The sequence below is a fragment of the Sinohyriopsis cumingii genome, chromosome 3 (genome assembly GCF_028554795.1).
Source record: "Sinohyriopsis cumingii isolate HCF-2022 chromosome 3, ASM2855479v2, whole genome shotgun sequence".
In the NCBI taxonomy this organism is placed as follows: domain Eukaryota; kingdom Metazoa; phylum Mollusca; class Bivalvia; order Unionida; family Unionidae; genus Sinohyriopsis; species Sinohyriopsis cumingii.
The window spans coordinates 132,677,805-132,691,636 of record NC_142963.1 but is presented as its reverse complement, the minus strand read 5'-3'; the positions used below and the strand labels follow the sequence as shown (position 1 = coordinate 132,691,636).

The following is a 13,832-nucleotide window of genomic DNA, read 5'->3' as shown; positions in this document are numbered from 1 at the left end:
ATCATGTCCACATACATTTAGTACATTTCAAAACTCTACTACCATTTTGCATCCTAAGTGACTAAAATATATGTTAGCAGTAAACACGTAAAAATTATACACCTGTTATAACCTGCAATCGTAGTAATTAACAAACTCATATATGGCTTATAAATGTGAAACTACTTTAAAACAGTTTCCACAAGTCCTAAGATGGTGGGGTATGTGCAAGAAAAGGTGGGTAGATAAATATGAAAGCTTCCCTCATCACATGCAAATATACAAGAGGTAAAGACATAATAAAAAAAAAATATATATATATATATATATATATATATAGCATGAATACAGAATATATATAACATGTGAATGATTATGAATGAACAGCAATGTAATGTGCAAGAGTTGAAAGAAAAGCCCCTGAAGACCATCAGTGGATTAATGATCTTGACCTTAAAATTTTTCTATGAATAGTATGTGACAAATCTTGAAATGATACTATACATACATACATACTATACATACACATGCATACATACATACATACAGACACACACATACATACAGACACACACACATGCATACGTTCATACATACATACATAAGTACGTACGTAAGTACGTACGTACGTACGTACATACATACATACATACATATATATATATATATAAAGATTGTTTATAATGTTTTACAAGAGACTGGGCTTTGTCAAACATTGTAACAAAGAAACTTTATATCCAAATTCATAGTTTATTTTTCAAAATGTCTATTCTATTTACTTGTCTGGACCTGCAGGTAGTAAACAATTTACTCTGGTATTCTTACTGTCAGAATTCATATGTAATGGGATTTTGGTATAAATAAATAGCATTCTGGTATAAATAAATGGCATTGATTGAAGAAAAATACTTTTATCTCATGCTCAATTCTTTCTGTCATGACTCACAATGTATCTTGTACTTCCACTTTGATTCCTTGTATTTATTTACCTTTTCTGAATTTTCTTTAATTTTCACAACTTTCAGAATTCAAAATGAACATGAGTAGTTTATTTCAATGAGTCAACATACAGGTATAGAATGATAGTTAAAGGATATTTCTAAATTATTTACTCAAAATAAAAACAAAATGAAAATGTTTCTTTTCATGATTTAATCATATTGAACCAGCAACCTGTAATTCTAAACTACCAATTACGAATTAGGTGTCATTATCACACCTGTGTTACCTGGTGCCTTTGTTATTGACAGATCATGGATAGTGTGTGATTATCACACTTTGGTTACTCTGCATCTTCATTGTTACGCCTTTTATTTTTAAATGACCACTTTTTATCTGACTGAAGCACATCTGGTGATACCATCCTTAAAACTGAGGTTATTTTGCAGGCTGACAATGCAAATCAAGCATTTTAACCAATTAAATGTTGTAACAAAGGAACTTTATAATAATGCTTTTGAAATATATTGTCATTAGCAAACTGGGCAGGGAAGTCAAACATCCTAACTGAGAAAACATTGTATCCGAGCATGTAATAAACTATACATATATATATATATGATCAGTATTTCTGAATCATAGTTTGCTAGTTCAATGAAACGAAAGTTCTAAAGTATGTGAAATGATTCTGTCTTGAACATTTTACTCTATAATATATATAATTTATTACTATTCTTTACTTATTATTTTCTACCTGTATGGTGACTAACTGCTGTTCAATGTAAATCCTTCTTGTGTTCATTTTGAATTCTGACAGTCAGAAAAAGCAAAAAATGTCTCTTTAGCTACAAATGATACTAGGAACAGAAGCAGGGTGTCCATGAAAAGATATGTCGGACTTCTTCTGGTTGCTGCTTTCTGTGATGGAGACTATTTGGTGTAATTGTTTAAAGGTCACGAGTATAATTGTTTTTCGGGAGATGAGCCCAGATAAGACATGGTTTCAAACATGTGCTAATTTCAAAGTAGAGAAGAGATTCTGATTTGGTTTAAAGAAACAAGACATGAGCTTAATCAAGTCGATTGTTCAACATAAAAGATGATAAAATCACTCCAAGACTAGGATTACAAAATTTCAGTGCCAAAAGGAAACTGGTCTAACAGATTTATATATATTAGGTTTTATAAATGTTTATGATTTTATACATACATACATACATACATACATACATACATACGTTTCAGACAGACTGGAATTTGTTACCTTCTGACTTTAAATAGGACCTCTATCTAAAAGATTGACCTCAAAACTCATAACCTTTATATAAAAAAGTTGTCATAGCCTATTGTTGAAGCATGATGCTTCAATACCTGTCAACATAAGACATATTCCTTCTTTCACTGAATTGCATAAAGCCTTGATCTTACCAACTGAACTTGATCCTGAACTTTAAACTTAAGTCTAAAATCAGGCATTTTTATGGATAAATTCAATTGCACCTAGTACTGACCAATCAGATGTATTAAGTCGGAACTTTGATTTTAAGTCATGCTGTTGAAATTAGGGACATATTTTGCAGATATTTTAACAAGAAAAACTGTAACAATGCATTCTGGACAGAAGTTTGAAATTTTGAAGGCAAACATCTATTATACACCAGCCCAAAAGTTGGGCCAAAACATCATCCATGGAAATGCCAAACTCAATATTATCATATAACATTGCTACAAGCAATGCAATACAATTTTATATTATTTTGGTCCAAGTTTGTTACATTAAATTTTCATCTTGAGTGCATGTGACTTTTCCATGACCCTCTAACATCAGTAATTAATGTTCAATTATAACATATTTCTCTGCATAGACTTTACTTGTCTTGAAGATTACTTTTTTTTAAAATTAAATTTCGTCATTTCTGTTACATATCATCTGAAATACTTGTAAAATCTGTATTAGTTAATAAACATTTGTGAACAAAATACAGATCTCATAAGAGCCACTATTCAATGTACAAGTTAGAACAGACAAACATATATACGTCTAATAAATGTACTGCTGATAAAACAATGACAGTATTCAAAATTAAAGCATTTCAAATTCAAAGCGGGAAAAAATTCAGTGAAGAAAAAAACACTTTGTATCCAAAATATATTGTCTGGGAATGATTCTGAATACTTGCCACTGGAAGAATAAAAATGTATACAAGCAAACATGTAAGTCTGATAGTGAATAGAAGTGTACACAATAAAGTAAAACGGAATATATTCAGGATATCTCATTCAGTATTGTTGTATAAATGACATGCAATAACTGCCATTTTCCCATACTAGTGCAGAAAATGAACCGTCTCCATGATACACATCTTATTACCTGAATTGCTTATGGGATGGAAGCTTGTTACCAGTATGAGTAGAAGAACTGAAAAATTCATCAATCATCATGATAATGAATGCTTCATCTTTAATTCTTTGTCATGACTTATCTTTATAATTTTACATGGTGTTAAATAGTTTACAGTCTAGACAAATGAGATAAAAATATTAAAAAAATTAATTTAATCTCAGAATTGTTTTATAGCAACTAGTCAACATGTGACAGTAAATGTGAAATAGATGAAAGAGACTAATTCCAAAATTAAAACAATCTGAAGTAGAGTGTCTGGTGTAGAAAATTTGAATACATTCTATTCAGCTGGTTGCGCTGTCTACCAGCCATAGTAAAAATCCATAAGGTTGGCATTTGAAAGCATTCCTCATTATTAGTTGCAGATCCTTACATCTAATATTACCTGGAGTGCTGAATACAGTAATCCATGAGGTACGTATATCTGGCGGTGTCCATTGTTGGCACCAACATCTCTCTAATTTTCTTGGTTTTAATCTCCACTCCACGTAACAGGTCATTCCAGTGATGCCAGGTCCCTCTTGCCTTTTGCTATGAACAAAACAAAAAAATTGTAAATTCGTGCATTTCTGTCAGTGTAACACACTATCTTATCATCAAATCTCAGAGTCTGCAATGGTGGAATCTGAATAACACTGTCTTGGCCCCAGGATCACAAAATATATCTTCAAAGCGAGTTTAAGTCATCGTTAACATTATAATTTTCAAAATATTGAGATTTTTGTCAAAGGTAGATATTGATGAAAGGATTTGGTTTGGTGTATGGTACAGCAATACAAGATTATTTAGTGCTGAGGCATCAGGAGTAAAGCACCTTGCCCAAGACAGCTGACCTAGACTGGTCCATTGGTTGGATTCAAACCAACACCAAATCGGCCATTACTCCAAACCACTAATCACTGAACCACAATGGTTCCTGTTGAAAGGATAAACATTAACTATTTGGTTCAAAACCTGAACAACTGGGAAACATTTTATCCATGAAAATGAGTTTTGGGATTGCTTGAATAAAATAAAATAAAATCCTAAATTATTTCTTTGTTATAAAACCAAACTCTTATTTGCAAAATTCAAGATACTCAGACTTTATTCTGATCCTGGATTCCTACTGAATATTCCATGAAAAATTAACTGTTGCCAACCAAACAATAATAATGATAATCAAAATTTCCAAATTTGTGGTTAACATTTTTCAACGTTCAGTGATACTGAAGCCTGAATTTGAACTCCAGTATGTCACCCTGACGCCCTCCTCAGCATATAGGGTCATAAAATAAATGCAATTTCTGGCAACTTTTGCGACACATTTCCTAAAATGGGAATACGAATTTGGGGTCTGATTATGGTGGTTCTAATCTTGTTAATATACTGTCAATAGTAGCTTACAAGTCGATCCCAACAGCAAAATGACTTGGACCCTGTTTTACCATCAAATAATGTACCAGCAGATCAGAGTCTACACTGTTTTTTCTAATGATAACTCCTAACAAACTGCACAGACCCAGGTTTAGTGTCGTATTATGCAACTGCAGATCTGGGTCTGTACATTTTATTGTTAGACTCGACATTTAAGTCAGTATATATCGCATATATTCTTACAAGTTTGCTGGTAAAATTCAGCATGCATCAATAAAACCACCATGAATGCTTTAAAATTTGCAAATATAAAACTGTTTCAATGCAAAATCTAGCTCAAACAGGGACAATAACTCTTGCAAGTATCAAAGGAAGAAACTGAAAATCAACCAAAAATATGAATCATATCACTCCAAATACCAAATATGGTATAAATACATCTAGTCTATCAAAAATTCATAACTGGAACTGACAAATTTGACATAAATAGATCCTATCCTTCAGAAATTACTAAATGGAAATGACAAAATTAACATAAATACATCCAGTCTTTTAGAATTTACTAAGTACTAAGTGGAAATGACAAACTCCATATAAATAAATCCAGTCTTTCAGAAAGTACTAAGCTGAAACAAAACAATGCCATGCAAACATATGGGGGGTATATGTCTCTTCAATTGAAGAAGCTGAACATAAAAATTAAATATAGATATGCATTTTTGTCTTATTAATTTTTAGCATTATCATCCAATGCAGTTTGTACCTTGATCTAAAGCAATTATTCTGAAAATTGGTAGATGTTCGTTTTTGACAATTAAACCAGAATAATATAAACCCTGACATATCAAAATGAACCTGAAATGCATTTTAATCAACAATCTTATCATTTATCATTTTCTCATCTTAACATCATCATTTGCCATTAATCATCTTCTTGACCACTATTTATCTCATAATCAACCATTTATCTCATCATTTACCATTTATTATCTCATCATTTACCATTTATTATCTCATCATTTACCATTTATTATCTCATCATTTACCATTTATTATCTCATCATTTACCATTTATTACCTCATTTACCTTTATTACCTCATCATTTACCATTTATTAACTCATATACCATTTATTACCTCATCATTATCATTTATTAACACAGCATTTATCATTTATTATCTCATCATTTGCCTTTTATTAACTAATAATTTACCATTTATTACTCATCATGTACCATTTATTAACTCATCATTTACCATTTATTATCTCACCATTTACCACTTATATCTCATCATTTATCATTTATTACCTCATCATTTACTATTTATCAACTCATCATTTACCTTTATTACATCATTTACCATTTATTACTCATCATGTACAATTTATTAACTTATCATTTACCATTTATTAACTCATCATTTAGCATTAATTATCTCATCATTTACCATTTATTACCTCATCATTTATCATTTATTACCTCATCATTTACCATTTATTAACTCATCATTTACCTTTATTACCTCATCATTTACCATTTATTTACTCATAATATACCATTTATTACCTCATCATTACCATTTATTAAATCATCATATACCATTTATTAACTCATTATTTACCATTTATTAACTCATCATTTACCATTTATTGACTCATCATTTACAGCTTATCTTGTAAAGATTGACATACTTTTAATGATCATTTAAGACTGATCATGAAAGTGCATTTGCAAATGTTTCTTCAAGACTACATATGGGAAGTAACTCATAAACAAACAAAATCTAAATTTTGTATTTAAAAAAAATTCATACCAATTTGTACCAAATGGAGGCAAAATGATCCCTTCTAAAACACCATTAATGTATTTTTCTGACAAATTTTCTCAAATTTTTTAATAAAGGAAAAACAATCACTTTGATATATTTTGAATGGAATTTGTAACAGTTTGTTTTAGTTAAAATCACATTTCTACAAACAACCATTAATGCCATCAGTAATAACAGCAAATGGCAGAAAAGTTTAGTTGCATTAAATTATAATTTTATTTACTATAGATGAAAGGGGCTTTGTACATTTAAATAACAAAGATAGCAAATAAATACAAGCAATTATTTTTAGATATTATGAATTTCTTACTGCTTCAAGAAAATAAGGACAATATATCTTCAAAAGAGTTATTTTAGTTTTTTTGTTTCGACAGCACTTATAGATCATTATTGGTTATGTCCATGCCAAGGAAATGGAAACAAGTGCTTTTCCGAAGGATGCACAAAGGCAGGTGACCTCAGCTGGCCTAAGTGGATATCAGATCTACAATCTTTGGATTGTTAGTCCACTGCTCAACCAATTGAGCTACTGTGGCCCAGAGAGATTACATAATATCATTAATGGATTATGATGTAATTACTTTTTTTTTTACAAACACTTTATCTCAAAGCAACAAACATGAATGCTTATTCCAAAATTTCTATTTCGTACATCATTCAGGGTATACTGTTTGTTCTAAGCAGCATGGAAAATACAAAGTACCATTTATTCTTTGTTCATTCTGAAGTCACACAGCATTTGTCATTTGGCATTCACTGAACATTTGCTCTGCATTCACTTAGCATTAATTCAGCGTTCACTCAGAATTCAATCAGCAAGTATTTTCATCCATTTACATTCATCATTCAATTTACATTTCAAAGAAGTACATAATTGTTCTGTAAGTATTACAACTAATTTTAGTACTACCTCGAAGTACACGTCATACACCGATTGTTCTGTGGGTATGGGGACATCGAACTTTCCAATTACTTTAGGTACAGGAAATTCCTCAATTTTCCCAGCCAGAAGTTCCTTGAAGTATGCATCAAACTTTGAACGGCCATCATAATCTACACAGGCTCCAATTGACCAAGGGATGGAGAATAAAAACACACACTAAAAAGACAAAGTCCATACAACTGAGCATTGATTATCCAATTCCCATCCATCTATTGCATGTTTATGCATATTTAACTTATACAGTGTGCTTAACTTGTCAGCAATTGTAAGATGTAAAACAGTATATATACAATGCTAACTTTTGTCCATGACTGTAAGTTGTAAACATGTTTACATATCATTTGAGTGTTTATGGCCAGTTTTGTTTAAACTATAGCATTTACTCATCACCACATTTCTTGTAAAAACTAAACATCAAAACAACTGATTTTAAAAACAAAAGGTTTCAAAGACATAAAAATGCACAAAACAAGTCATTTCATTCACTGATTTATAATTTCTAACCTGACTGTTGCCAGTGGGGTCCCAAACACTGTAAACGTGTTGGCATTTTGAAACAAATGGGAGATTTTTTAGTAACATGGTTGCCATATTTGCATCAGTAAGTCTGTGTTTTCAAGCAACAGATGTGATATAGTTCACTATCATTGATAATCTAAATAATTTGGTAAATTTTGGAGTTAAATCTCTTTGAACACTTGTACAAAGATGTTCCTTCTTTTTATTTGTTCAATTTCTTTTAGAAATATTAAAACTAGACATTGCAAATATTGGATGCAAATGACAAAGCTTTTACTGAGATGGTCTGCTCTAGAAACCAGAATAGGACAGTGAGTAGTCTCTGCTTGTTTACATTGGCAGCAAATGTTTGCTTTGAAATGCCAAAAAGATGGCAGTGATAGGGACCCCTTGGTGACAGTCTGGTCAGAAATTATAAATCTTCAGTTACTACCAGGCACAAGTAGAAAAAGTATATGGTGATTTACTGATTATGTCACAATCACTCTATCAAAAGGGAAATCACTCTAGGATGACTTCTGCTACAGGAATCTGATGATTCACACATTTTTTTTGCAAAAAGAAGCCAAAACACATAGCGACAATATTTTTAAGCTCCAAAAGGCTGAATCTGTAAGGTAGTGAATCCCCAGGATATAATCGGGTACTATATTTGATTAAAAAAATTCCAGTGTAATGAAAGTACATAGAGTTTAGCCTTTAAAAGGCTTATATATTTAAAATCAACCTAACATTCAAAAGTAGTTTTGTTTGTTTTATTTCATTACAAATTTATATTACTATATAATTAACAATTGTCACAAAACAAAATATAGGAAGATTGAATTAATAATAATAATAATTAATAATTAATTAATTAATAATCATCAATTTAATAAATAGTCTCTCTGAGCTTTGCTTGCTACAGACAGCTTTCAAAACATTTATTGGTATACATCTTGGAGATGAGACTTTTTATGTTATAGCAAACTAAGGAGTGAACACCAATTTCATTGATAGGTCTACTCACTACTGCCCAGGTTTTAAGCTGTTTGTTTTCATCAACATCTGCTGCATTCAAAGGTTCACTCAGCAGCATGTCCATCATGTACATCAGTGACCGTACAACATTGGATATTTTGGATGGGATATATTCCTGGAAGAAAAAACCCCCAATAAAAATCATCAACAGAATTTAACATCACTGAACAATGTTGATCAAGTGATGATGGAAGCCAATAAAGGAATGACTGCTACATTTGTCTTCTCTAATGACATTAGAGATGGGATGTGTGACCCAGATTTCAAAGCTTTTTTCTCATAAAAGTATCAAAGGCCAATAATAATAATAATAATAATAATAATAATAATAATAATTATAATAAAAATGATAATAATAAATTGTAAAACAAAAATTTCTAACCTAAAAAAATTGTGCACGTGAAATTGCCACTTACAGCAGAGTAAAGTAACAGAATGTTACATTATCTTTTATATAAATATTCCGAGAGGAAGCTTAAATGGTGATACACAGTGCAATAACATATTAACTTGAAAATACCAATATTAATACTAACATTTTTTTGTACATTTTTCCCTACACCGGAACTAACAATTTTACATATGAAATATTTATATAAAAATTTAAGTTATTAGCTCGACTTAACAGCATAGCAACCATTATGAAGCAACAATGCTCAAATATAACTTCTATCAAACTATATGACATAAAATTATATGTTCAACAATATTATTACTTGATTAGGTCAGATTTTTGTTTATTTGACAGGTACAATTTTGCAGTTTTGCTTTTATGTACAGACTACTTTTTTTGGTATAAATTATGCATGTGGTAATTTATAATGCAATAAAACAATGATCATATATAACTAGGAATGAGTCTGAACCCGAATCCCTTCACCTATGAATCAAGCTCTTCCCTCCATGCTGACAATAAACCATGTCTTAAACATACATTGCATTGGGTTATACAATAATTTGCTCTCACACTTTAGACTGAGTTACAGTATACCTTGCAATTCTTCCTGATAAACTCAGCACATGGTTCCACCAGCCATTCGAACAGAGCTTCTATAATCTCTCCAGCCTCTCGATGTAGGGTGGGATGAAGACAATTGAGCCAGGACTTGAGCATGGGGCGCCAGCCGAGAGTCAGGGGCTCCAGGTAGATCATTCCACATCTGCTGACAGTGGCAGGCTACAAAAAAACACAATTTGAATCATTTATGATGATGATAGATAAGTTTTGTCAAGTCATTTTACAGTATTTTAAAAAATCATCAAATTTGATCAAATGTTGCTATTCATCAAAATATTGTAATTAACATTTATTGGAGCTGAATCTAATTAGACTGATTGCCATGGAATAGTTAATGATCCCACACTCACATACAGTACCCATAATACATAGGGTGATATTTTCAAATTTACTATTTCTGTAAAAAAATTCTTGAAATAATCTTTTTTTTCAAGTTATTGTTTGAAACATTTCTACAATACATGCATTGTTCTTTAAGTTGATCTTATGTTTAACTTTCTTCATTTCTTTCTATTATTTATGCACGCTATAGAAAAGATACAGCTAAATCAACTCACAGCTGAAATCAAATACAGATTTTAAGTATGAACTGGCAACATTTCTTAAAAGTTCTCATTCCAAATTTTTATTAAAAATCTTTCAATTCTTTCCTCTCAACTGCGTGTACACTTTATATTATAAAAAAAGTTACAGCTGTCATGTCTTTAGTAACATGTTATCGGCATATAAAACTCAACTGCAAACAACACAGACACAGATTTGCTGTTGCACAATGCACCAACAGATCATGGTCTGTATTGTGCTTTTTTACTATTTATGTTAATTAAACACTGTACAACCAGCAAATCTGTTATTAATACCAACATAAGAGACCTGTCAGTACATACCGACGCCTGGGAAAGATCCATGGTTTCAAAGATCAAGCTCATAACAGATGACATTTGAATGATCTCTCCACTCATCAGGCAGAGCTTCTTGTTATCATCCAACACAGTGTTCATATTCTCAATCCAGAGAGCATCAATAGGACCATCAAACACTACCCACTTGCGGTCTGGTGTGTCCGTGGAAGCAAATTCTCGGAAAGTATTGGCAACAACACCATCTGTCCACTGCAGACAAATTTTATCATTGATAAAATAGATCATGTGACTTTTTCATGCTATCTGTTCTCTCCCCGACCCAGTTTTTTTATGTGGCCAGTGCCTATAGAAAGCTAGATTTTATGTGCGATGAATTCAGATGATCAAACGGTATTATAGTTCATTCTGCACATCATCACGAGTAACAATCTATCTGTAAATCAGTCAATTTTCAGGTCAGCATCATTAAATGTAGCTAAAAGTACCTGATTTGTTTCAAACAAAGTATTTAAAACGAAATAGGTACTTTTAGCTACATTGAATTATGCTGACCTGAAAATTTACTTAGTTATAGATAGGATATCATTCATGATGCTGTGTAAAATGAACTATAATTGACATAAGTTTCCAATTTATTATGTTAGACTAGATTTATTCTTGTAAAAAATATATGTCCCAATTAGTGGCCATAAAAATGTTTAAATTTACAAGTTCAAATCTGATAAAACTTGTGGCAATCATTTAAATGACCCTAAAACCTAATCTGATTATCTGCCTACAATAATAGGCATGCATACCAAACTTCTCAAGTCGGAGTAAAATTGAAATTGCATAAGAGTGCCTTCAAGGTTTTCGCTAAAATATTTATGTTTATAAACAAGACTCATTTTTTAAAATGCAACAATTGTGTAAATGGCATGAAAATTGATCATCTCCATATGCATGTGAACATGAAAAATAAATGTAATTTCTCTCCTTTCACTGGAGATTTGTTTATTGATAAACGTACTCATGAGCAGTCCAAGATGGATAGACAGGTGTACAGTCAGATGCATAGAAGAACAATTATAGCCAATCAACATGCCCCCCACTTAAGAAAAATATCCAAACACTGGGATAAATTTAAAATCTCAATGAAGGTCAAGAACAAAGCATGAAATGTTAATAATGCATGTTCATTAAAAAGCCACTGCTGTGAAAGTGTATGCTGCCAGACAATATACAGAGTCAGTTTTTCATATTTAGATAATCAACATGACTTGGTGGTAAGTGCTGTGGACTTAGGATCAGAGGGTTATTGATTCAATTTCTGCTATGGGCAAATCTGATGTATGATTAAGCAAGGAACTTTACATTGATTGTTCCAGTCACTGTAACTGTAAATGAATGCTAGCTTTGGATAATAAATATTAATAATAATTATTAATTAATAATTAATACTACTAATAATAATAGAAATAATAATAATAACAAAGACTTTATACAATGAGGGTAACTCAGTTAGTTACAAAATTTGATGTTAACTTGCAATGGACTGGACTCCCACCTCAAAGGATTAACAGACAGCTAAAGTTTATTTCACTGTAGACTTGAAGTACACTTTTTGACTTGGATTATGTAATATGGACAATATAGTAAGAAATGAATATGAGAAAACTTTAAGGTCTATGTAACCCTTTATAATCACTGGGAGTTTAGTGCAAAGCTATTCAAAATTCCTTTTTAAATAGACTTATGCTTTTTTACAGAATTTTCAGTGTTGTGCCATCACTGCAGTGGTGATGACACGACTGGTTTACATATACATATATCTTCAACATTCAAATTCATTTATGAAATTTCAGTTCAAAACCAGTCTAAACTTTTGGACTTGAAAGTGTACAGAATCAACACTAAATCTGCTGAAAGAAAACATCAATCAACACAAAAAAAGTGGAATAAACTCATTGGAGGAAAAAGTATTCATAAAGGCTTGTCATATTTTTGTCTGAGAGTCATTATTTTGTGGTATTTAACATAAATGCTAAAATTCACTGCCAATCTATAATGGAAACTATAGTTGCTTCAAGCCATTAAAACTGATAAAAGCTCTCCCCAAATACCAATAGCAAGCTAGGTAAGACTTAAATCTAACCATTGCCATTAGGATAAGTCGATACTACACAAACTCACCTCATGAGAGACTGGGTCAAACTGACCAAACAGCTGACCCATGGTGATAGCTTTAGGGTTAATGATTCGGAAGATGACTTTCTCAAAATCATCATGCCCCTCTTCACTCAACTGAGTCATACCCTCACACAACGTCTCTATCACCTTGGTCTTGCCACCAAACGGTTCTCCAACCAACATGAAGCTGAAATACAAATGTAACAATGTAATCATGTCTGATTATTGTAAGTTAAAATTTGACAGGGAAATCCATGCATTTAGGACATGCAATAAAATCACATATTTCCACTAGGAACCCAATCATGAAATTCCAAAAACTGAACATAAAATAATTTTTCTCCCAGTCTATTTTGTTATTCCAGCTGACAGCTGAGAGCAAATACTAGGCTAACTACATTAATCTCTGATTATAACAATACCAAAGGGATGCTAACAATCAAACAGGTTCTAATATAATGAATGATTTTCATGCTTTTCTGGCTCAATCTTTTGAAAAGTCAGTGTGTAATTACATTTCCTGAAAAAGACCTTGAATACATCGTTATATACAAAAATAATGCAACATGCTAAAAAACAATTCCATATCATGGACATCTGCTCATATAGGCAACAAATATATTGCCCTTTCTCTTCTATTTACAGGTAGTTTTAACCTCAGTATAAAGAACACCTCTCCTTCAAGAACAATTTTTGAGTGTCGTGTAATTACAGGTTTCACTCCACTGTTAGTACAGTGTGTATCACACAAGAGGCTAGATGGGACCATGCTATTTGCAACATACTGGCCAA

General features: G+C 31.5%; 1 protein-coding gene across 4 annotated transcripts in view; it reads right to left on the bottom strand.

Moving 5' to 3' along the window:
• LOC149803885 (dynein axonemal heavy chain 12-like) overlaps nucleotides 1–13,832 on the bottom strand; it is a 147,478-nt gene that overhangs the window by 72,960 nt on the left and 60,686 nt on the right. For all 4 annotated transcript variants that reach the window (XM_089953696.1, XM_089953697.1, XM_089953694.1 and 1 more), the window contains 6 exons: nucleotides 13,044–13,227; nucleotides 10,896–11,120; nucleotides 9,982–10,167; nucleotides 8,980–9,105; nucleotides 7,419–7,607; nucleotides 3,708–3,853 (listed from right to left, as the gene is read on the bottom strand). In XM_089953696.1, coding sequence (XP_089809822.1) covers nucleotides 3,708–3,853; nucleotides 7,419–7,607; nucleotides 8,980–9,105; nucleotides 9,982–10,167; nucleotides 10,896–11,120; nucleotides 13,044–13,227 — 1,056 coding nt within the window. The remainder of the gene's footprint in view (nucleotides 1–3,707; nucleotides 3,854–7,418; nucleotides 7,608–8,979; nucleotides 9,106–9,981; nucleotides 10,168–10,895; nucleotides 11,121–13,043; nucleotides 13,228–13,832) is intronic.